The sequence below is a fragment of the Lynx rufus genome, unplaced genomic scaffold (assembly GCF_022079265.1).
Source record: "Lynx rufus isolate CCGP_SWC_20201006 ecotype Redwood Valley unplaced genomic scaffold, mLynRuf1.p SCAF_10, whole genome shotgun sequence".
Classification (NCBI taxonomy): Eukaryota; Metazoa; Chordata; class Mammalia; order Carnivora; family Felidae; genus Lynx; species Lynx rufus.
The window spans coordinates 87,118,310-87,143,036 of record NW_025814824.1 but is presented as its reverse complement, the minus strand read 5'-3'; the positions used below and the strand labels follow the sequence as shown (position 1 = coordinate 87,143,036).

The 24,727-nt window shown below is 46.4% G+C and overlaps 1 protein-coding gene and 1 pseudogene across 1 annotated transcript in view; one reads left to right on the top strand and one right to left on the bottom strand.

Annotated features, from left to right (window-relative positions):
* Positions 1-2,052: 2,052 nt before the first annotated feature.
* The window catches only part of GLE1 (GLE1 RNA export mediator), a 31,233-nt gene continuing 8,558 nt past the window's right edge, over positions 2,053-24,727 (bottom strand). The window contains exons 3-16 of the mRNA XM_047070293.1: positions 23,904-24,014; positions 18,986-19,134; positions 18,683-18,743; positions 18,235-18,489; positions 14,431-14,659; positions 13,762-13,874; positions 13,531-13,600; positions 10,029-10,171; positions 9,740-9,930; positions 8,413-8,542; positions 6,528-6,632; positions 5,272-5,354; positions 4,306-4,369; positions 2,053-3,358 (exon numbers count right to left, since the gene is read on the bottom strand). Coding sequence (XP_046926249.1) covers positions 3,290-3,358; positions 4,306-4,369; positions 5,272-5,354; positions 6,528-6,632; positions 8,413-8,542; positions 9,740-9,930; positions 10,029-10,171; positions 13,531-13,600; positions 13,762-13,874; positions 14,431-14,659; positions 18,235-18,489; positions 18,683-18,743; positions 18,986-19,134; positions 23,904-24,014 — 1,773 coding nt within the window. The 3' untranslated portion in view covers positions 2,053-3,289. The remainder of the gene's footprint in view (positions 3,359-4,305; positions 4,370-5,271; positions 5,355-6,527; positions 6,633-8,412; positions 8,543-9,739; positions 9,931-10,028; positions 10,172-13,530; positions 13,601-13,761; positions 13,875-14,430; positions 14,660-18,234; positions 18,490-18,682; positions 18,744-18,985; positions 19,135-23,903; positions 24,015-24,727) is intronic.
* Positions 22,662-22,951, top strand: LOC124502611 (60S ribosomal protein L37a-like; annotated as a pseudogene).

Sequence of the window (24,727 nt, the reverse complement as noted above, 5' to 3'; positions counted from 1 at the left end):
AAACAAAAAACAAAAAAAACGGGATGTGAGAGGCCAGGCCTGTTGAGGCACCTGTATGAAGCTCTGCAGCTCCCTTGGCTGTCCTAGCACCGAGACAGAAGACATCCAAACCTAGTTAGGTCACTGCTTTCATTGCAGGACGCTTGAAGAGTAGGGGAAGGAACTCTCCAGAACAATTCCATTCTTCTATCCAAGGGATGTGCAGGGGTTCTCTCCTGCTGGAATTTTCAACTCATCATCAAATTTGTTTTAATATGATGTAGGGACACGGGGCACTCAGGTGGCTCAGTTGGTTGAGTCTGACTTCGGCTCAGGTCATGATCTCGGGGTTCACGGGTTCGAGCCCCGCGTCAGGCTCTGTGCTGACAACTTGAAGCCTGGAGCCTGCTTCGGATTCTGTGTCTCCCTCTCTCTCTGTCCCTCCCTGGCTCGTGCTCTCTCTCTCTCTCAAAAACAAATAAACATTAAAAATGACGTAGGACAATGATACAACAAAAATATGGGCAGTCAGCCTGAGAAATGAGGTCAAGCTTAAAAGGAAGCAAGCAGGCAAGTGAGTACTTGAATTTAAAAACTGGATGCAGGCCTTAGTATTCCACTCAGAGGAATCTGATGCTACTGGCCACCAGGGGTTGCATCTATCAGCTGGCAATCAGTATCTCTGAAGGCAACACTATCAGAGTATCAAAAACCTGGCTTCCCTAATGCTCTCCTTTCTTGGTTTACCATCGAGAACCTATCAGGAATTCCAAGCATCAAGTGACATGTGCAGGACTGTTAAACATGTCTGGAGAAAGAACATTCAAATAACAGGAGAGGTGTTTTCTGTGGACTAGTGGATTCATAGTGAAACAGCCTGGGGCTTCTGCGTGGCTCAGTTAGTTAAGCGTCCGACTTCGGCTCAAGTCCTGATCTCATGGTTCATGAGTTTGGGCCCCGCGTCGGGCTCTGTGCTGACGGCTGGGAGCCTGGCACCTGCTTCGGATTCTGTGTCTCCTTCTCTCTCTGCCCCTCCCCTCCTTGTGCTCTCTCTCAAAAATAAATAAACATTAAAAAAATTTCAAAGTGGAATGGCCCTCAGCGATCATTTTGTCCGGTGATTTTTCACCTTTCACTTTTGGAGCTTTCCCGTATATGATCATACCTAGGACTGCAATATAGCTCACATATAGCCAAAATGCTGTGGTACAGAGGATCACGGGATTCTCTTAGGGCTCCACGTAAAGCCGTGCAGACTCTCTAGGCCCCCTGCACCTTGGGCTACCACGGATTCGTGGTTCTATTCCAGCAGATGGCAATAGCATCTTGAAGGAAGGGATGCCTTTTTAAAATCTGCACATGGGGCGCCTGGGTGGCTCAGTCGGTTAAGCGTCCGACTTCAGCTCAGGTCACGATCTCACGGTCCGTGAGTTCGAGCCCCGCGTCGGGCTCTGGGCTGATGGCTCAGAGCCTGGAGCCTGCTTCCGGTTCTGTGTCTCCCTCTCTCTCTGCCCCTCCCCCGTTCATGCTCTGTCTCTCTCCGTCTCAAAAATAAATAAGCGTTAAAAAAAAAAAAATTTAAAATCTGCACAAAGCCTCCCTATGTTGACCTTGACTACAGGGCCGGGCCATGTCCACTCAACACTAGGTCAGTGCTCCCTGACCTGTTTCCTGTCATGATACATAGACAATAATGCCATCTGTAAAGCACAGGTAAGAGGGCAAGTGCAAATAACAACTGGCCTTGCGGGCTCTGCCCACCTCAGGCCCCACAGGCGGAGATCTGTGCCGACACACTGGCTGGGAAGCTACAGAGCACTGAAAACTGCTCATCTCATGACTAATCCCCGTTGTGTGTTTTTGCAGGGGTGGTGATCCTGAGGTTCAGAGAATGACCCACCCAAGGGCACAAAACCCAAAAGTGAATTCACCAAGTCTTCTGACACCTCCCCAGAGTTCATTCTGTTGTATCCACATGAAAAGACTTCAGTACTTTTCCATTTCTGCTAGATGAAACAAGGTCAGGTACATAATTCCGGAAAAGGAATGACAGAAAGAAAAATCTTCCTAGGTGAAGGTCAAGAAGACAAAATAGGGAGGAACATATACCATTCTATAGCTAGGCCTGTGCCTGACCATGCACACAGCTATGATGAACACAGCTCAGGGCAAAGGAAATTGGTCACATCAACCAGCAGTGGGTTTTTTAAAATCAAGCTTTATTACTTATTTTTTGGCACCATAGTCAACAATTCATAGAGTGTGTTACTTCAAGCCACTCAGGAGTACCAGGGAATACCCCCACTCCCCAAAACACATCCCTACACACAACAGGTGGTACAGAGGGGTATATCCCTGCCTCTGCACTACAAAAGACAGTGAGTCTTTTGTAAGACAAATCTCAATTCTTATCTGAACAGCCGGGTTCTGAATTTCTGTCGTGGCTTTATTCAGGCAAATCTATCATCATTCTTCATTCAGGACATGTAAACAATTATAAAGCAGTTCTCAGTTCCTCCCGAACACCTTCATTTAACCCCTGAATCATTGCCTGTAGATGCTCGGCTCTTGTATAGTGTTGCAAACCCATCTCAGCTCAACTTAATTCAAATTCAGAAACAAACAAATAAACAAACAAACAAAACCCCACACCTGCTCTGGCTCCTGCATCCCTAGTCCTTCAGGGGGCAAAGTCCCAATTAAAAGGACAAACAGTGCTTCCTGTTCAATATAACATGTATCAACAGTCCTAATCCCGGATGCTAAACTATCTCTGATACAATTTGGGGCTTAATCCACGTCTGCATCAGGCATTTCCTGAATTTACGATTACTCCACAAGCTGAGAAAACAAAACCACCATAGCCCAGACTTTCATGTAAGCATTTGGGCCTCAACTATTAACCTGTACTCTGGGGAGGGGCAGCAGGGCGGGGGAGTAGGCGTGGGGGGCTTACTTCAGCTCAGAGGGAAATGGTTAAGGTACCACCTACTTTCTGAAAGACAGCAGAGACAAAGGAAATGAAGGACGAGACCAAGAACTAAACACCTCACCATATTTGTAGAAGTGAGAAAAGCTGATTCCATTTACTCTGTCATGTGGATCCCTTAAGGACTGTCCAACCTACGAGAGACCTCCTAGATTCTGGGACCCCTGAACGATCTCCTCTCCTAGTCATGGGTACAAATATATAAAGCACAGGTTGGTAGATTTCTAAATCTGATATGACTTCTCCCAAATGCAGCTGTTTTCCGTTGCTTTATTATTGTCCCTCTGCAACAGAACAGAGATGGTGGGCGCCGGGGTGCCATCAGGAACGCCAGAAGGAGGAGGTCAGAAAGCCCTTGGGGACAGGAATCTCCTTGCGCTGCAAACATTTCTGGTCAGGGAAAGATGGAGAAAACAATGATTTTCTGGTAACGTGCCTTCCCACAATTACCAGCTGGAAGCTTTGAGGGACAGCAAGCTTAAGTCCCACGGGACAGTGGTCAACACCGGGAAAAGACCAATGGCGGTGCAGAAGACTTCTGCTTCTGTATGAACTGCAGCAGAGGACAAGGGGAATGCTGCTGGTCATGCTGCCCCCGCCTCGTTTCCCAGCGCCCGGCCTTGTCCTTCACGACCCCCGTTTGCCCACTCGGGCTACTGGAAAGTGGAAGTCAGTGGGCTGTCTTGGCAGACCCACCAGAGGCTTCTACGGTGTCTGTCATACTTAACCTCTTTAAAGAGGGTTTCAGCACTGAGAAACAGGGGAGGAGTCTGGCTGAAAGTGCAGTCTCTTGTCATAGAGAAAAAGTGACCAAATTTCCCAGTTCCCCTGGCCAGACACTGAGAAAGGAACCCTGGCCAGCCTGTAAAACATGTATCAGCGAGGGGCGCCTGGGTGGCTCAGTCAGTTAAGCAAGGTCATGATCTCGAGGTTCTGTGGGTTTGAGCCCCACGTCAGGCTCTGACAGCGTGGAGCCTGCTTGGGATTCTCTCTCCCTCTATCTCTGCCACTTCTGTGCTCATGCTCTCTCTCTCAAAAATAAATACATAAACTAAAAAAATCCCGCAAAACAAAAACATGTATCAGTGAGACCAGATTCATTAAGGATATTTTATTCATCCCTTAGGATAGCTTCCCCACAGGCAGTAGGGACAGTGACATCTAGGATGATGAAACAGCAACCCTTAAGGTTAAGGGGGATCCTGGACAAAAAAGTAGGGTTCAAAAAAAATAGGAAGAGACTATAATCCGAGAGCATAGAGGTCCAGGACTTGTCAGACACAGGCGCCTTCAAGGTCAACAACAGCTCGAAACATGTTGATCTAAGGACCTCTTACCTCTAAGAACTGCTTGAGGCGTATGAAGGAACCCATCTGTCCTGAGCTTGTGATGGCTTCAATCCTGCAGGAAGAGGAAGACAATACGCAAGTGACAGCTATGATTGCCCCGTCCCTTTTAGAGGAGTTAGGGGCACTGCCGATCTACGGGAAGCGGGAGAAGGGGGAGATCAAACGACTTGGGCAGAGGTCTTTTGGACCAAGGATGCTGTCATTCTTCCAAATGGTCTCAGCCTTCTTTTCAAACCAGGGGATAAAGGAGAGGACGTTCCTTTCCAAGATCTCTGTGAGCAGACAGGATAGATGCTGCCAAGGTCTCTCCCCCCCCGAAATGCCAGTGTTGAGAGGAATGAGAAGGGCACCCAGAGGCGGACGCCATGACAGTCAAGCAAACTGGCCGACAGATCAGTTTCTCCAACTGATTAAGGGAGCTTGACTCTTTGGGTTTAATTCACGACCACATGTAATCACCATCCCTGATTAGCTGGGGGAGTTTGGAAAACAGAGTTAAAGACATGTCAGGTATCTGAATCCAGAATCTTCCTAATTCATTTTTTCATTTAGCCAATAATGTTTAAGAAACTCTCACCAGAGTTCAGAAGCACTTATTCAAATATCAAAAAGAAGGATAGGAGAAGATGTCACACTTAATACGATGGTCTTTTTTTTTTTTGAGAAACAGACACAGAGTGAGAGAGGGGGAGGGGCAGAGAGTGAGGGACACAGAATCTGAAGCACGCTCCAGGCTCTGAGCTGTCAGCACAGAGCCTGACGTGGGGCTCGAACTCACGAGCTGGGCTGTGAGATCATGACCTGAGCTGAAGTCCGATGCTCAACTGACTGAGCCACCCAGGCGCCCCAATACAACTGCTTTTAACAGAGTCAAACCCAGAGGCACCCAAGGGCATTCGACACCATGGGTTTTACTCATTGAATCCCGTGGTGTCTGTTCAACAGGTCACATACCTGGGGAAGTAGTCCTCTTTGATGAGAAGTATCATCTTCCAGAACTGTACCTGGTACTGCTTCATGAGGGCATTCCCACACACCTCCAGGGGAAGACAGGCACCATCAGAGAAGAGAAGGCAAATTCACACTCACCCAAGAGACCCAAAGACCCATAAAGCACACCAGCCCTTTGCCTTTCCCTCCTACCAAGAGTTTCAGTCACAATGCCACTTAGCTAGCTAAGCAAGGGAACAAATGGAAAGACCCAACCTTCTTCTGAAGCATTTGTCTGTATAGGACAAAACCTCCGTGAAATAAGACAGCCAAGAAACCAGGTATTTTCACAAACCAGAGAATGTGAGTCTAACTTAATTGTTCTTCTTTGAGTCTACTGAATGGAAACCTTTCCAAAGGTGCGGTGTTCCTCCCAACCTTAGTAAGCAGGGCACCACCATGTTCTCAAATTTATTCATGGTCTCTGCTCACGTCCTGTGACTTCAGAAGCTCCAGGGTGACTGGAAGCATTTGGCATTATAGGCCCGATGGCCCACATCTGTTATGGTATGTGCCCTAAGCCTTTATCCTTTAAGAAATGTCTCCTGTCCACAGAAACCCTTACCCTCACTCTACAGTGGTGGCCCTTCATAGGCAGACAGGACCGTATAGAACCTTCTGGATGAAGGAGATAATGTGGCCAAGGCTAGTTGATCATATTTGCTCTCCTGGGAATGAGGGATTACAAAAGTGAGCCGCCAGTTCCACTACACTAGGTGACCGCACTGAGGCAGAGGGCTATAGCCCAGGATGGCCACCTTCTCCACCGTGCAGAGATCGAGAAAACTGGCCTAAGGAGCAAGAATGAGCAGCCTACGGGAAGAGCACAAGAAGGACCGTGTGGCCCCAAAAGGACTCTTGGTACCTGGTGACATTCTAGTTCCTAGTTCCAGGCCCACACGAGAGTCAATCATACATCCTACCCTTGGTTCTGGGAGTCACTTCTCTATCCTTAAAACAAACATCCCTTTTTGCTGGTGCTGGGATGTACAGTTTTTTCTTTACAGTGAGAACACAACCACACAGAGAAGGAAAGCACAGTGGGAAGAAAACCCAAAAGCCAGGTTTGTCTTTAGCACTTGGGAAAAAATGTGTGAGACTGGATCCTAATGCTGTTCACCAATAGTCTATTTCCATACTGCTTCCCGATTCACGCCATGCAGTGGCACAAGGCTGCTTCAACCACCGTCCCCCTCTCGTGTGATAACTGCATTACATACCTCCAAGAAGTCAAAGAGGAGAGTGGCTGTCACATCTGACAGGGGCTCCATATTTAAGATCTGTGCCAACCAGCGCCAGCCATGATTTAAGCCGTGAGGGTGAATCTGGGAGCGAAGACACTTGGTCATGATTTGCTCTCCTCGTATCCGGAGATCTAAACTCCCAAGGTTATCATCCAGCCATTTCTAAGTGACATGAACCCTCAGATCATCTCAATCAAGCACAGGCCGCAGGGCAGACACAGCACACGCCGAACAAACTCTGTTTTCAAATGTCCCAACACACCGGAACCCACACATTGCCTACAGGATCCCTTCAGTCCACATCTGACAGCTCTGGTTTCAGGGAGTCCGCTGACCAACAGTTATCCATACAGATGTTTTATTTATTATTCTTGGGACCTTTAGCACAGAATGTGGGACACAGCAGGTACACAATAAAAACTTGGATTCAATCAACTTACATTCCCTTCTCTTAGGTCTCTGAGTACGTTAACTTCTCCATCTCTAATCTGTATCCTTTGAGAAAAGCACTAGGCTGGCAAGTCAAAGACCCGCACCCCAGCCGTGGCTTTGTCACTGACTATGTCACTATAGCTCGCTGGGACTCCATCTGCTCATCTGTGATGTGAGGCACCGACCAGGTCTAAAATGACAGTGACGGGGCGCCTGGCTGACTCAGTCGGTAGAGTGAGCGACCCTTTTTTTGTTTGTTTGTTTATTTACTTTTGGGGGGGCCTGGCTGGCTCGTCAGAAGAGCATGTGACTCTTGATCTCAGGGTCGTGAGTTTGAGCCCCATATTGGATGTAAAGATTATTTAAAATAAATATAACTTTTAAATTTTTTTTTTTTTTCAACGTTTATTTATTTTTGGGACAGAGAGAGACAGAGCATGAACGGGGGAGGGGCAGAGAGAGAGGGAGACACAGCATCGGAAACAGGCTCCAGGCTCTGAGCCATCAGCCCAGAGCCCGACGCGGGGCTCGAACTCACGGACCGCGAGATCGTGACCTGGCTGAAGTCGGACGCTTAACCAACTGCGCCACCCAGGCGCCCCTAAATATAACTTTTAAAAAAGTGTTTATTTATTTATTTTTGAGAGAGACAGAGCATGAACAGGGGACGGAGAGGGGCAGACAGGGAGACGCAGAATCAGAAGCAGGCTCCAGGCTCCGAGCTGTCAGCACAGAGCCTGAAATGGGCTTGAACTCATGAACCATGAGATCATGACCAGAGCTGAAGTCAGAGGTTTAACCGACTGAGCCACCCAGGTGCCCCAGAGCGAGCAACTCTTGATCTCAGGGTTGTGAGTTCAAGCCCCACGTTGGGCCTAAAGCTTACTTAGAAATAAATAAATAATAAAATGACACTGCGTCATTTTTATTTTTATTTTGAGAGACAGCACGAGTGGGGAAGAGGGACAGAGACAGAGAGAGAATCTGAAGCAGACTCTGCACTGAGCATGGAGCCAAACGTGGGGCTCGATCTCACAACCCGTGGATCACAACCTGAGCCGAAATCAAGAGTCAGACACTCAACCGACTGAGGCACCCAGGTGCCCTGACACTGTCATTTAGACTCACTCCACCTAATAGAATCTTCTATAGAACCTTAATGACTGGTTTACAACAGACTCTCATCTCACAGACCCTCTTATAAACTCAGTTCTTTAAAGCCTCAGCTGACTCAATCACTGAACAAAAGCTTCTGATAGTCCAAAACTTCCTAATAGTTAACATCAACTTCTCTAGAACATACCTAGGGAGCGACAATACATCATCATGTAACCAGACTGCCCGCTTGGCAAGAAGGGCAATAGTCCCTGTGGACAGAATACACAAATACAGTCTGGCCCCTCTCTTGAGAGCAAGTCTTTTCTACCACCTGTTGTCGGCCTCCATACGGCCACCGGAGCTGGATGATGGCGGCGTAGAGTCGGATCATCCCAGACATGCGCTTTAGAAAGTTGTCCTGCTGTTCCACTTTGGAGTCCTTCACTTGGTAGCCAAGCGTCCTGTGTGGGAAGAAAAAATTCAATGTGACAAGGCCAAAGTGAGGGTGACAAATCACTTATTTTTTATGGCTAAAAGAAACAATCTAGTACTATTACATTTAGCATTATTATTAGTATTGTTACTTTAAATATTTATTTATTTTGAGGGTAGGGAGGGGCAGAGAGAGAGGGAGAGAGAATCCCAACTAGGCTCCATGCTGTCAGCACAAAACCTGACACAGGGCTCAATCCCACAAGCTACAAGATCATGACCTGAACCGAAATTAAGAGACGGTTAATTTTGGGGGCGCCTGGGTGACTCAGTGGGTTAAGCATCCGACTTGGGCTCAGGTCATCTCACAGCTCATGGGTTCGAGCCCAACATCGGGCTCTGTGCTGACAGCTCAGAGCCTGAAGCCTCATGCTCTGACTCTCTCTCAAAAATAAACATTAAAAAAAAAATTTAAAAAAGAGTTGGACACTCAACCAACTGAACCACCCAGGTGCCCCTTATATTATTATTTTTTTAAGTAAGCCCTAGGGCCCAATGTGGGGCTGGAAATCACAACCCCGAGATCAAGAGTAGCATGCTCTACCCACGGAGGCAGCCAGGCACTCATTTTTAGCATTATTCTTCTTATATGATTACATATTATTACCTCTGCAGAAAACTTTGTTTGCAAAGCACACACATCCACAATCACATCTGTACATCATCACATAAGCCTTGCGAGGTAAACTCACAAATTTTTTTTTAACATTCTGTTTTTAAGCATTGTCTGCACCAACGTGGGGCTCGAGCTCACAACCCCAAGATCAAGAGTTGCACACTCTCCTGAAGGAGCCAGCCAGGAGCCCCAAACTCACAGGATTGATGGATGTTACAACCCTCATTTGCAAATAAGGAAAATGACGTTCAAAGAGCTTACATGACTGCCCCACTTTGCAAATCTATTAAATGATGAAGCAGGGCCAAATTCTAAGACCCCTCCCGCCCCCTAATTCTAGATCCAATATTCTTTTCCTTAAACCATACTGACTACTGCAGCTGAATCCACAAATTCCCAAAGCAGCGAGTTTGTATGAAAGACACTGGATTCTCTGATAGAAAGTCAAGGTACATATGAGGAGTTGTGAAGGGAGGGAGAGCAAACCCCAGTTCTCTCTGTATTTTATTCAGACCCCGGGGAGAGTGAGTGAGGAGAAAAACTACCTCACCTCTGGTAGTCTTCCAAAGCCATTCCCTCCTTGAAAGGTGGGTAGAAGGGAACTGAGTAGGGACACTTCCTGTGGAGATGTGCAAGAATGAGGTCGCCCACTCTGGGGTGGAGCTCCCAGATCCCAGACGCCACAACCGCAATGGGGAATGCCGCTTCGTGGTGAGAGGCCACCTCCTCCTCTCCTTGTTTCTGCGGGAGCAAAGACGGGACCCCTTGGTTACTCTGGAGAGAAGCAGAAGGGCTGCACACAGACCCATCCCCATACCTCTGGTTACAAAGTTTCTCACCACAAACTTCTCTGCCAGCTTGTACTGGACAAAATCCAGGCCCTGTGGGTTAAGTGTGACGGACACAGAGCGCCCGCCAGACTGAACTGGTTTTCCGGAGAGCAGGTTGTGGATCTTGTCAAAGATCTCCTTCAGCTTTGAGCCTGGATATGACAGAGATAAAGTCAGTTAAAAGATTCAACTGCAGGCCACACTGCTTCTCATCACTGCAGTAAGAAAGCCTCTATGAAAACCCAGCCGGGCAGCCCCACACAAAGTCAGAGTCTAACATCAAAATACTGTTGCAGAAAAGTACACGACAAGCAGATGTAGATTGTCCAGGATGCAGGAGTACAGAAGGCATGGTACTATTTCAAAGGAATTCCTTATTTGGGAATGAACAAATTCTGAAATCGACATACCAGTGAGATAAACAGGATGGACATAGCTGTTAAATGGCCACAGATCCCGTGGGCTATAGCTGGCGTCCCTAAAGTAGTCATTTGCATCTCTAGGAAAACCGTTCTAAAGGCTCTTCCCAGCTCTCAGTGACTACCCCCTCCTCTGGGACCTGCCCTCCATCCTCAGATGCACAGAAGCGGGCTCCTGGCGGCTATATTTGTATTCCGGATCCAGTAAGCCCCAAGCCCACACTGGCTACAGTTTGATTAGGAGTAGACCAGCTGAGCCAATCAGCCAGCTCACAGAGTCACGTCCTGGAGGTGGCTGGCCCTGCAACACACACGCTCACAAACACCGGGACTTGCATCTGCCAAGTGGACCAAAGACCAGTGGTCTATCTAATAAGAGATGTACAGAAGGAAAATGAAAGAAAAGGGTCTGAAGGTTTCTAGCTCCTGAGACCTAGCCCCATTCCTGCCAGTAGATTCTGAGAAAACACCCCTTTATCTTTAGATTAAATGTCTTTTTCTTTTTTGGCCTATGCAGATCTGAACTGGTCTCCATTACTCAAAGCTTAACGAGCTATCAAAATAGTAGCACCCACTCCTGCTAAGTCATACTTCAGTACTACTTTACTGATGGTTTCAAAGGACCCCACTGGCCAAATTCCCTGTCAATTCCTTCCTCCATGCCTCTCCACCCCAACCCTAGGGCTGGCATGGCCTCCTACATCCCATATGCCACACCAGCACCAAAGAGATTAAATTCTGCTCCGAATCTAACCACTGCCTTTAAAGAGGCAGGAACGAGATCATTTCTTTCCCAGTCACTCAGCATGTACTGAGCACTAACTCTAGAGCAAGTCTGCATCTGGCTCTTCAAAGACTCACAGTGATGGTGCAGACAAAGGGAACATAGTCAAGAAATATCCAGAAAAGTGAAGACCAGCAAAACTAGAGCCTGATCGGATGTGGAGAATGAAACAGAGAGAGCAGTCAGGGGGAGGACTCCCAGGGTTCCGGCCAAGGTGCCGGAGTTGCCAGTGGTGCTCTGGTTCCTGAGAGCAAACAGGAGAAAAGGAGGCATAAAGGAGGATGGGGAGCTGATGTCTGCATACCCTGAACGTGGGGTAGGAGAGAGACACCGGCAGACGTCCCCTAGGGGCCAGAGCGAGGGGCTCTGAAGCTCTGAGGAAAGAGCGCACCAGAGGGACACTGGGGAGCCACCCGCACAGAGACAGCATCTGAAGCCCTGAGGGTAAGTGGACTGGGAACCAAGGGTGACAGCAGACTCCTGGGAAGCACCTCCAGTTAGGGATTAGGGTGGGGACAGGAGACTGAGGAGCCCACAAAGGAGGAAGGGAGGTGGCAGGAGAACCTGGAAATCCATGTTGCCATGGAAGCCAAAGGAACAGAGTTCGTAGAGAAGGGAATAATCACCAGGACCAAAGAGAAACCTGAGGAAGGCTAGAAAAGACAGATCTTGAACCAAAGGAAACATACTTTAGGATGTGAGTAACTCAGCATGTTTAAAAGAAAAGGAGCCTGTAAAAGGGAGTAATTTTGCAGAAACCAGGAGATTAGGTGATAAGCAATGAGGCAAGTCTTGAAGGGGATGGGAGAGCGGGGAACAAAGGCAGAAGCAGAAGGGGAAGCGTGCACGGACAATGCCTCCCTCCACATGCAGACACAGACTAAGAGGCAGGGGTACACGTGTGTACGCGTGGAAAAGGCTGGCATCTGAGTGTCCCACCCGCTGGATTTCCCCACTGAAGGAGGAAGCAAAGCGGTCTGTGGTTGGCTGAGAGGTCAGGACTGGGGACAACCCTAAGGACAGCAGTGAAGGGGAGGTAAGGCTGTCAGGTCAACCTCGCCCCTGTTGCTGTTGCCAGCAAAGGAAACAGCACTTTAAAGCCCAGAGGTGATATGCGGTTATTGATTTATACCTTGTCCTGATCCAGAGAGAACCAGCAGGGTGATACATAAGTTCCATCACAGGGCCTCTTGTGGGCAGGAATTATAACTTTTCTACGCTTTCTAGGCAACAAGTGAATTAGGGCAAGCGGGACCCATGCTAAGTCAGAGCAGCTTTTCAGCTGTTCGTGCTCCCCAGCCACTGGACAGCATGGCCTGCAACTTGGAGGCTTCCACACCTTGAGCTCTACAAAAACGAACCTCTGTTTCTGAATGAAGAGAAAAAAGGGACTTCCCCTTGTCTGGTTCTCACTCTCTAAAGCTCAGTCTCTGGAGAGAAAAGGAAGATGTTCTAAAGTATGAAGGCAGGTTTAGGGGAGCCTGGGTGGCCCAGTCAGTTAAGTGTATGACTTCAGCTCAAGTCACGATCTCACAGCTTGTGTGTTTGAACACCATGTCGGTCTCTGTGCTAACAGCTCAGAGCCTGGAGCTGCTTTGGATTCTGTGTGTGTCTCTCTCTCTGCCCCTTCCCTGCTCACACCCTGTCTCTCTTTCTCTCAAAATTAAACATGAAAAAAAAAAAATATTCAGGCAAGTTTCGAGCTGGGATAAGCTAATGGCTCATGTTGTAGAACAAAAGCAAAGAATGTATGTTACATCCTAGGTTCCCTGAGTGATGTTTTCAGCAGTAACTTTTTTTTTCTAAATATGGATTCTTGTGATATATTTTTTTAATGTTTACTTTATTTGAGAGAGTGAGAGTGCAAGCAGGAGAGGGGCAGAGAGAGGGAGACAGAAGATCTGAAGCAGGCTCTGTGCTGACAGCAGAGAGCCCAATGTGGGGCTCGAACTCCCAAACTGGGAGATCATGACGTGAGCCGAAATCAAGAGTCAGACCCCAACTGACTGAGCCACCTAGGCGCCCCTTCAACAGTAACTTTCAGCTTCAGGTAAGACCCTTCTTAAATAATTTACTGTTGATATACAGCTTATTTATAAATCAAGTCAACAAACACGTAATGATCGCCTTCTACATGTTGAAGAGGAAACAACAGAGAGTAAGACATAACTTATACGTGCCTGACCCAATGTCATGTCATTTGTTGGAACAGACTCCGTCTACGGGAACCTTACGGATGAGTAGATGTGGAGTCGTACAAAATAACAAAGTGAAGCGAAGGGCCATGTTCTGAACTCCTCTGACCAACCTGCAATGGTGGAGATTTGGCTCACTGGGATGGTGGCAGCTTTCTGGAGGTCCATCTTTACCTTTTTGGCCTGCCAGGAGAGAACAGTGAGAGGGCAAATAGTGTCCGGAAGAGTTGAGTAGATGACAGCAGGATTAGGGAAGGTGACGTGCTAGCAACATTCCTCTGGGACACGGGGCTGTTCAGAGCACTTCCAGGCCCAGACAACTCGCAACTTACAGCCCTCCGTACCTGACTGTCTTTGCTGTTGGTCAGCTCCTCAAAGGCCAACACGCACTGACTGGAAACATCCTGCAGCTGGTAGTACCACCGCATTGTACTGTCTTGTACCTTTACTTGGAGGTCTGAGGAAGAGAAGAGAGGCTCTCATAATCGTACTCACTGACCACTTCACGTGAGCCAGGCACTGTTCTAATCAGCTGATATAGGTATTAATGGCTTTCAAGGACCCTAGGAAGTAGACACCATCATTATCTTCACTTTCTACATAAGGAAATAGGCATAGAAAGGTCAATTTGCCAAAGTCGCATTGACAGGAAGTAGAAAAACCACATTCCCATGGACCTGGCTCTAAAGCCAGCATTCTCAACCATTATGCTTGACTGATTCTCTTACATATGCAGTGAACATACACTGCGTAATATTTATTTTAAAAAGTCAGAGCAGCAAAACCTGGGATGATACATCTACTAGAATTATACAGAATTTCAAATCCTCGTGGCAAGTGCTGGAAGTCAGGCTCCGCATCAACCAAACTGAACGTAATTCAGTAAACGTATAGAGTTTTACATTATGTTAACAGTTCCGGTAAATTGTCCTGAAGCTTAACACGATATTCAAACATATTCTTGTCTCCTTTCACATTCTGGGCTAAAGGACCGTATCCACGCCAACACCCACCTTCATTCTGTTTCCCTCCTGGGCCCTGGCTGGGAGCTGGGGTCTCTCTGTGGACCTCTGGCCCCTGCTGCATGTGTGAGTCTCGCCGCTTTACCTGGGCCTCCAAATCCTGCCTCCTCTTGTCCTCACAGGCCCTGGCGATCTCCTGCTGCAAGCTTGTAAGGAGGTCCCGCATTTCCTGCAGGGCTCTCTCAGCCACAGCCTGGTCCTCTGCTGTGGGAAAGCCGTTCTGTCAGGGTGACAGAGGCAGAGCTTAGCATCTATTCCCCAGGCACCTGTGAAGCTGAATCACAGCTCACACAATACATTGCTAAATTGGAACTGTTGCACCCAATGGAGTACCCACATTCAACATGCTGATACCTACTGCGTTCCTGTCCTCTTAAAGGTAATACTGATTAACCGTCACATCCACAGAGTATGGATTTTTCCATGCTCTCACCAACAATGCTGGGATAATTCTTTAAAAGCTTGTGACAACAGTCTAGATGAAAATGATAGATACCATGTTGGGGCACCTGGGTGGCTCAGTTAGTTAAGCGTCCGACTTCGGCTCAGGTCATGATCTCGAGGTTTGTGAGTTCAAGCCCCATGTCAGGCTCTGTGCTAACAGCTCAGAGCCTGGAGCCTGCTTCGGATTCTGTGTCTCCCTCTCTCTCTGCCCCTCCCCTGCTCACGCTCTGTCTCTCAAAAATAAAGACACGTTAAAAAAAAATTTTAATAGCTCGGAGCTTTTTACTCTTGGCTTTCTAGGTAGACAATCATATTGTTATCATATTACATTTCCTCAAATATTTCTCCTTTGTCTTACTACATTTTACTGGCTAAAACATGTTAACGACATCAACAATTTGTTACTATTGTAGCAACATGGTACATTTTTATTTCTTTCCCAATTTTAATGGCATGTCTAAAACGTAGTCTATGTTTTTAATGTTGTTTTGAGAGAGTGAGAGAGACAGAGACAAAGAGAGAATCTCAAGCAGCCTCCACGCTCAGCAAGGAGCCCAAGATCACGACATGAGTCCATATCAATAAGACACTCAACTGACTGAGCCTCCCAGGTGTCCCTAAAATGTAGTCCTAAATGGATACATAATCTATCATGTTCATGAGAAACATTTTTTTTTTAAGTTTATTTTGAGACAGACAGAGACAGCACAAGTGGGGAGGGGCAGAGAGTGAGGGGGAGAGAATCCCAAACAGGCTCTGTGCTGCCAGTACAGAGTGTGACGTGGGGCTCAAACTCACAAAACTATGAGATCATGACCTGAGCCAAAACCGAGAGTTGGACGCTCAACTGACTGAGCCACTCAGGCACCCCGGGAACACATTTTAGTTTTTAATTTACTATTATTTTTTAATAGGAAAGGATGTAGAATTTCAGCATATACTTTTACAACATCTAACAAGACAAACATATGACTTTGCTCCATTAACCTATTAGTGAAATTAAGTTCATGAAAAGACTTCATAACAATCGATCCAGCTTTTCATTATCCTTAGAATAATACCTCTTTGGTTATAGCACATTATTGTTTTGAGGCACTGATAAATTTGACTTAACTTATCATTATTTATTTATAAATGTTTATTATTTATTTTTGAGAAAGAGAGAGACAGAGCATGAGCAGGGAGGGGCAGAGATAGAGACACACACACCGAATCCGAAGCAGGCCCCAGGCTCTGAGCTGTCAGCACAGAGCCCGATGTGGAGCTCGAACCCATGAGCAGCGAGATCATGACCTGAGCTGAAGTTGGACGCTTAACCAACTGAGCCACCCAGACGTCCCTACTCATCTTTTATTTAGAATTTCTGCTCATAAATGAGAATGCATATAAGCCGGAGTGATGTTCCCATTTCTTTCAGTGTGCTATTTTGTCAGAATATGACCACCAGAATCGTAAGACGAATCGAGAAGTGCTGCCATCATTTTGTATATTGCCCTACAAATGTGTTTTGTAGTTTTGTCTGTTAAATCAACGAGGCCTCCCAATTTATTAATTAAATAAATTAATTAATTACTGTGTACATCTATGTATGTAGGCAGGTGGGTCAGCAGGCTCCATGCTCAACGTGGGGCCCAAACTCACAATCCCAGGATCAAGAGTTGGATGCTCCACTGACGGAGCCAGCCAGGCACCCCTTCATTCATTTCTAAAGATTTTATTTTTAAGTAATCTCTGCACCCAACGTGGGGCTTGACCTCATGAACCGTGAGATCATGACCGGAGCCGAAATCAAGAGTCAGACGCTTAACCAACTAGACCCTCCACTGACTTTTTAAAACAAAAACTTGAGAAGAAATAAGAACTAAGGGTAGGAACATAAAAATCATAAAAACGTGAATTGGTACAACTTTTGGGTAAGAGTCAAGAACCTTAAAATTATTTCAGTAATTCCTTTTCTAAAAATTTATCTCAAAGAAATACAAATAAGACGTATATAGAATGGTATTACTATAGTGCTATGCATGGTAGTGAAAACACAGAAACTTAAATGTTCAACATTAAGCATGTCTTTTTCTATCGTTTTTTGGTATCATTACATGTGGGAAGTACCCAATTCCACGTGTTCACCAAATACTGAATATCTGTCATGTGTTGTGGCAATACTTGGCACTTTTTAACACTGCTTTAACTAAAAACATCAGGGGCACCCGGATGCCTCAGCTGATTAAGCGTCCGACTTAGGCTCAGGTCATGATCTCCCGGTTAGTGGGTTCAGGCCCTGCATCGGGCTCTGTGCTGACAGTTCAGAGCTTGGAGCCTGCTTCAAATTCTGTGTCTCCTTCTCTCTCTGCCACCCCCCCCACCGCCTCTCTTAAAAGTAAATAAACATTACAAACATTCTTTAAAAAAACAAAAAACAAACATCAAAATATTTTTAGTGATTGTAGTAATTATGTGTTCAAAATACAATGTTAACTGGAAAAAAGCTATATACATTGTCGTAAGGTTTCAATTTTTACCATAGCACACCAGGTGTTCAACAAAATATTACTGAATGAACTAAAGTATTTTGCAATCAGAATAAACAATTATTTGTTTAACCTAAGATAAGAAACTCTGGATGTATAAAAGTCCACTTTGGGGTAAGGGTAACCCCCCACATGCACACTCCTTGTCAGGGAAGAAAAAGAAAACGCTAATGGTGATTATTATCTCTAACAAATGATCTTGCTATTTTCTACAGTAAGCAAGCATTATTTTTTTTTTCCAGGCACTCCTTTTAAATCAAAAAACAAATCTGCACTAAGACTGTCCATTTCCTTGGGGCGCCTGGGTGGCGCAGTCGGTTAAGCGTCCGACTTCAGCTCAGGTCACGATCTCACGGTCCGTGAGTTCGAGCCCCGCGTCAGGCTCTGGGCTGATGGCTCAGAGCCTGGAGCCTGTTTCGGATTCTGTGTCTCCCTCTCTCTCTGCCCCTCCCCTGTTCATGCTCTGTCTCTCTCTGTCCCAAAAATAAATAAACGTTGAAAAAAAAAATTAAAAAAAAAAAAAAAGACTGTCCATTTCCTTGGGGCGCCTGGGTGGCGCAGTCGGTTAAGCGTCCGACTTCAGCTCAGGTCACGATCTCACGGTCCGTGAGTTCGAGCCCCGCGTCAGGCTCTGGGCTGATGGCTCAGAGCCTGGAGCCTGTTTCGGATTCTGTGTCTCCCTCTCTCTCTGCCCCTCCCCTGTTCATGCTCTGTCTCTCTCTGTCCCAAAAATAAATAAACGTTGAAAAAAAAAAATTAAAAAAAAAAAAAAAGACTGTCCATTTCCGAGCCAGAAGACCAGGTCGCTCCGAAGCTCGCTCACCTCAGAAGTGGCCCGGATGATCCCCGAGACGAGGCCGCACAGTTGGTTGCCCCGGGTCCGGAAGGCGGACAGGTCCACCTTCAGCACATCTTTATGCTGCTCAGAGGCGTCCAGCTGCTGGTTGAGGTGCAGCACCTCCTCCTGCAGGCCATAGAGGCCCCGCAGGCGGACCTGGCCCTCTTCCTTCCGCAGCCGCTCCTGCTCCACCTGCTTCAGGCGCTGCTGCTCAGCCTCCCTCAGCTTCAGGTTGAGAATCTGCAGGAGGGGTTGTCCGGTTACCTCCCAGGGGCACCGGGCCTTCTGTTTCTACATTCCCCAAGCCCCGTGTGGGCTACATATTTTACAGATGGGCCCCCCTCCCCCAGCAGGTAAAGGGAGTCACAGGAAGGCAAGACCCGGGTTAGAGTCACACCAGGACGCACCCACAAGAAGTCTCCCAGGCTCTGACCTTTGCTCTGTGACGATGCTCAGCTTTTAGCTTCTCTTGGTGCCCCAGGGCTTCTCTGGAGCTGCAGGAAGAATGGCAGGAATGTCAGGGATGCTTCCTGAAACTGTCTCACCTTACCTCTCCTAAAAGCCTCCCTTTCCTTGCGACACCTTGGTCACCTCTCCAAGGCTGGGCATTTTTCTAGGTTATGAGCTTCAATGCCTATTTTATTTCGATATTTAAAGCCTCAGTAGGTCAACTCTTTCCCTTGGGGTTTCATGCTGGGACAGAGGTCGGGCTGAGCACACGGACGTTCCCGCTCACCTCTTCTCCATCACTTCCCGTAAGTCCTGGAATTCTTTATGATGTTTCAGTTCCTTCCGTTCATCAAAGCGCTTCAGTTGTTCAGATGCCATCTCAGAGAGGGCTCGCACCTTCCTCTCCTGCTCCTCTTGCCACTGCCTCAGGCCCTCCTGAAAAGAATCAGCACCTGCTCTCTGCAGCTCTGTCAGCACCTTGCTCATTTACCCGTGCGGAACATCCTCCCGTCTGTCCTTAATTCCATCAGAGATACTCAAGGGCATGGAACCAGCTGCTTAGTTCGCAGAAACCATGCTCAAGTCGCCTCTCCTCTCCGAGTGGATGTTTACACCCGGCTGTTTTGGAAAGTTCTCCCAATTTGCCCCTTGCGACTCATGTCACTCCAGTATCAGCTAGGAATGGACAGGTATTTACCATCGTGGTGTCAAAGAGCCCCGTGCTTTTAAGCCTCCATCCTGTGTACTCTGATTTTAGAGTAATCAACAGAAATACTCATTCTAATTCCATAAACATGCTATACACATTCCTATCTACTCCTTTCCTCACCTTATCATCTCTGCCTACATTTCCTCCCCCACCTCCGCTTAGGAAAGTCCCCTTCCTAGATTCCTAAAGGTATTCCATTTACTATTCATGAGAGTATTCTCATCTGGTCTTTAAGAGTGATGTGACATTTTAACTACTAAAATTTAAAGGGTATATATCCTTTGGCACTGGTTTATTTTTAAGAATTTATCCCAAGGAAATACTGAACGTGTGTGCAAAGATGTATGAACAAGGATGCTCACTGCAGTCCTGTCGATGATGGCAGTAAATTTAAAATAATTTACATTAACTGGGGATTGACTACACATATTATAGTAGGTCAGACTAGAGAACACTCTGCAGCCTTTGAAGAGGACAAGATGCTATATATAGTGGCATGAAGATACGGCAAAATACATTGTTAGGATGTCACGTTATTCTATTTTAAAGCTTCCAGTGCAAGAAGGCAAAGTGAACACAGCATCTATAACCTCTCCTCCGAGACTCCGTTTAAATATGAGTTGGGAAGGGAAAAAGGACTCAACAGCAGAACGTGCATGGGATTGTCAGCAGGGAAAAATTTTCACCATGCTTCTGGAACACAACATTTCTGTGGAGGAGTGTGAACTGACAGCAGAGCTGAGCAAACGTGAGGGTGCGTGCAAACACAAGCAGACTACGTCTCTCAGGGAGAGAACCAAGCTACCAGAACCTCAAAGAGGCTCAGGACTGGGCAATGCCAGATCTAAAACCAGGTGGGGTTCACGGGGCTGAAAACAGAGATATCAGCTGAATGTTTTCAGACGAAACAGTCAACTCAAATCTCCCCCCCCACCCCCCGCCCGCCGCGTCCTCCCAAATCATGAGATCAGAACAGTCGGTAGCCAGGCATGTGTGCTGCAACGATTTTTTAAAAACATCTTTTCGGGGCACCTGGGTGGCTCAGTCAGTTAAGTGTCCGACTTTGGCTCAGGTCATGATCTCACAGTTCGTGAGTTGCGCATCAAGCTGTCTGCTGTCAGCACATAGCCCACTTTGGATCCTCTGTCCTCTTCTCTCTCTGTTCCTCCCCAACTTGCACTCTCTCTCAAAATAAACACTGAAAACCTCTTTTCATGTGCTTCTTTGTACCTTTGGTAAAGTATCTCTGTTTTTTGCCCATTCTGTACTGGATTTGTTTTTACTGTTGTGTACTGTGTAATGATTTAAAAAAAGAGATCTGCACAGGGGCACGTGGGTGGCTCAATCCATGAAGCGTCCGACTCTTGACCTCAGATCAGGTCATGATCTGACAGTTAGTGCGTTCCAGCCCGCATCAGGCTCCATGCTGACAGAGTGGTGCCTGCTTGGGATTTTCTCTCTCTCCCTCTCCCTGCTTGCATGCTCTCTCTTTCTCAAAATAAATAAATAAACTTAAAAAAAAGAGAGAGATCTGCACATTCTCTGACCCTCCCATCTCCTCCACTTCAACCTGAGCAGCCCCTCATGACTGCCTTGGCTAAGAGAATGTGGAAAAGAGAAATAATGTTACATGATTCCTGAGACTAGGCCACGCAGCTCGCAGCTCGCAGCTCGGGCAGTATCTCTTACAATGCTTGCTCTTGGAACCCGACCTCTGTGCTAGGAGGAAGCTCCGCCACATGGAGAGGGCAGATGTTCCAGCTAAGTAACTGCAACAGCTACACAGGTCAGTGAGGAAGCCTCTGGAAGAATTCCAGACCTTGTCACTGCAGCCACAGAGACCCCAAGTGAGAACTACCTAGTTGAGCAGGTTGACCTCCAGAAACACGAAGGACAGGAATGAAATGTCAGTTGTGGCTGTAAGCCACAAGTTTGGGGGCGATTTATTACACAATCATGCATACATACTCCCAGCCAAAAAAACAGAGAGTTCTTCCCTACAAGAAAATGAATAAATTATCCAGAGATAACTGGATCAGCTAGTGTGGAGGCCGGTATTCCAGAACATATACCCTAGGAATTCTGACACTTAGGAAGTTCAAAATCATAATAATTTTGTTCCTGACAATGCACCTGGAAACCTTGGTCCAACCACTGGTAAATAAAGATCGTTAGATATTTGAGGAAATTCTATACCCTAGAATAATGAATCTAGAAAAAACAAATTATTTCAAGGAATACAAATCTGAAAAAAACTTTAGTATGATATGAAATGAGAATTAAATGCTCTGAAAAAGGAACACACGGAGAAGAAAAAGCCCATGAAAGTCAAATATATAATTTATTTTATTTAAAAAAAATTTTTTTAATGTTTATTTCTTTTTGAGAGAGAGATAGAGACAGAGCATGAGTGGGGGAGGAGCAGAGAGAGGGGGAGACACAGAATCCAAAGCAGGCTCCAGGCTCTGAGCTGTCAGCACAGAGCCCGACATGGGGCTCGAACCCACAAACCGTGAGATCATGACCTGAGCCGAAGTCAGATGCTTAACCGACTGAGCCACCCAGGTGCCCCTAAACACATAATTTAAAAAACAGGTAGGTACATAGTTTTTCAATTAACAATGGAAGGATAAAATTAAATCTCTTGGAAAAGAGAAAAAGACAAAAGGAAAATGAGAGGAAGGATAAGAGAAACAGGGAATTAATCTAGGAGATCCAATATCTGACTAATAAAAGTTCCTAAAACGAGAGAAAGAAAAGGCAATGGAGAGGAAGAGAAACTAATCAAAAGGGAAAACTTTCCCGAAGATGAAGGGCATTAAGTGTTCAGCCGAAAAGGACTCCCCTAGCCAGGACCTGAGCATTCCTCACCATCCGCCTTGCCAACACCCAAGAGGAAGCAACCAGACCCTTTCACTCAGAGTAAACAGTCTTCTACCTACATTTTATTTATTTCTCTTGTTTACTTCGATCTCTCCTCACCAGTACAGAAGCTCTGTGAGGGCCTGAATCCGCGTCTGCTTTGCTCACTGTTTTATCTAGACCTAGAATAGCGTCTAAGCGCTCCATAAGCACGTAAGTGCTTGGTAACTATGTGTGGACTCAATGAATGAACAAACGAGGGTAGATGCCAGAAGACTTTCACATTATAAACTCACTTGATCTGTGGAAATTCTTACAAAACCATGCGTTGTCTTTCTAACTGCAAAATCATAACGTCAGCTCCCCGGGCTCAGGCTTAGTTTGAGGCAACATGGCTAACGGCACCAGGATGGTTGGAATCCTCCATAAATACGGGAGCCATTATGGTGCCTCCCTCAGGAAAATGGTGAAGAAGACTGAAATAGGCCAGCCCCCCAAATATATGTGCTCCTTCTGTGGCAAAACCAAGATGAAAAGACAAGCTGTGGGGATCTGGCATTGCGGTGCCTGCATGAAAACGGCAGCCGGCGGTGCCGGAGCCACACGGCCACTTCTGCCGTCATAGCAGAGTCTCCCATCAGACTGATGGAGGTGAAAGGCCGTAGAAGCTACGCCACCTGAAATACAGCCAGCCTATAATAAATGGGTTCGTTTACATAACAAAATTACTTTGGTTTGTTGTTAAATTCATTAATTAGATATTCTCACTTGTGTTACATTAGTTTTGCTCTCTCAAAAGACCTGAGAATTAAAGTCCTTCTAATTTTTTTGAGAGAGCGAGCCGGGGAGAGGCAGAGAGACAGAATCCCCCAGTGCAGGGCTCGGACTCACAAACCATGAGATCATGACCCAGAATGAAATCAAGAGTTGGACTCTTAACCAACTGAGCCGCCCAGGCGCCCCTAAAATCCTTCTAATTTTTATTGGAAAAGCATGAAAAAAATAATAAAGTCAAATAAATTATTAAAACAGAATTAACCTTTCTTCAAGAGGCTGTTAAGATCCATCTTCTCAGTATAACCTTATCTGACAACCCCAGATCATCTTCCAATTCTGGAGAAGTAAATGGAAACCAGGAGAGCCTAAGTAATTTTCTCAAAGTCACATGCAACACAGAAGAGCTAGGATGAGCTAGGATGTGAACCTGATCTACCTTCCTTCAGAGAGCTCACCTTTTTTTTTTTTTAATGTTCATTCATTTTTGACAGAGAGAGACAGAATGCAGAATGGAGGGAGAGAGAGAGAGAGAGAGAGAGAGAGAGAGAGAGAGAGAGAATCTGAAGCAGGCTCCAGGCTCTAAGCTATCAGCACAGAGCCCAATGTGGGGCTCGAACCCACAAACTGTGAGATCCTCACCTAAACTGACGTTGGATGCTTAATTGATGGAGCCACCCAGGTGCCCCAGAGAGCTCACTCTTAAATGCTACGTTACACTATCTCCCCAAGTGAATCAGGAGCTAGTAGCATGTGGGGCACAATGATTAGCACGAGGTGGGCATTCATAATGCCTGAAGAACTGTATTTAAATGTGGCTGCCGTGGGTCAAGCCTACCCTACTTCATGCGACACTTACTCTTCCTCTCATTCTGTGCACCAGCTCATACATCCGGATGCAACCTTCCACTTTGATCCCCCGGGAGGACTGAAGTGCCATAGGTTCTGCATGCTGGGACTCATGTTTGTCCTATACAGACAGAAAATGGAAAAATTAAGCATGTAAGATGGTAAAGTTGATGCTACCCCTTCTACATGAAAACCACATCCCTACCTATGAACAACCACCCAGAAGAACAACAACAGAACAATTTAGGTTAGAACCAGTGTGCTTGTCATGATATTGATCTTGTTCTCATTGTTTTTCGTTGTAAAGGGAATAATAATATAAATTACGTTTATATAATAATATACAAACCAATAGATGGGTTATTTCTCTGCACAGTTTTAGGTTGCTTTGTTTTTTGGCTTGCTTGTTTTGATCTGCCCGGCAAATTGTTCCCCATTCTTCTGGTAAGAGTCAATGTGTGCTAGGGTGGTTTGAATGGAGCCATCCCAACCCACATCCCCAATTGTTCCACCCTCCTTCGAGGGGTAATCATGTGACCAGCCTACCGATCAAAGTACTCTATCCCCTTGTGCCAAGCTAGGCCAGACTCCATCTCTGAACTTTTCTGATGGAGTTATCTGGGAAGGCTTTCTACCTCCGAGGATGCTAATCTAAGAAGATGTGTGTCTACGGTCACTAATGGCCATCTTGCCACATGGAGTCTATAAGAAGGATGGAACCAAGAAGAGTTAAGCAGAATTGAGCGGACTGGCAAAGCCCTGTATGTGGATCGTTGGATCAAGTCAAAAATAACATAAAGCAGAGAGAAGCAGAAAGTATATTGCCCGGATCTA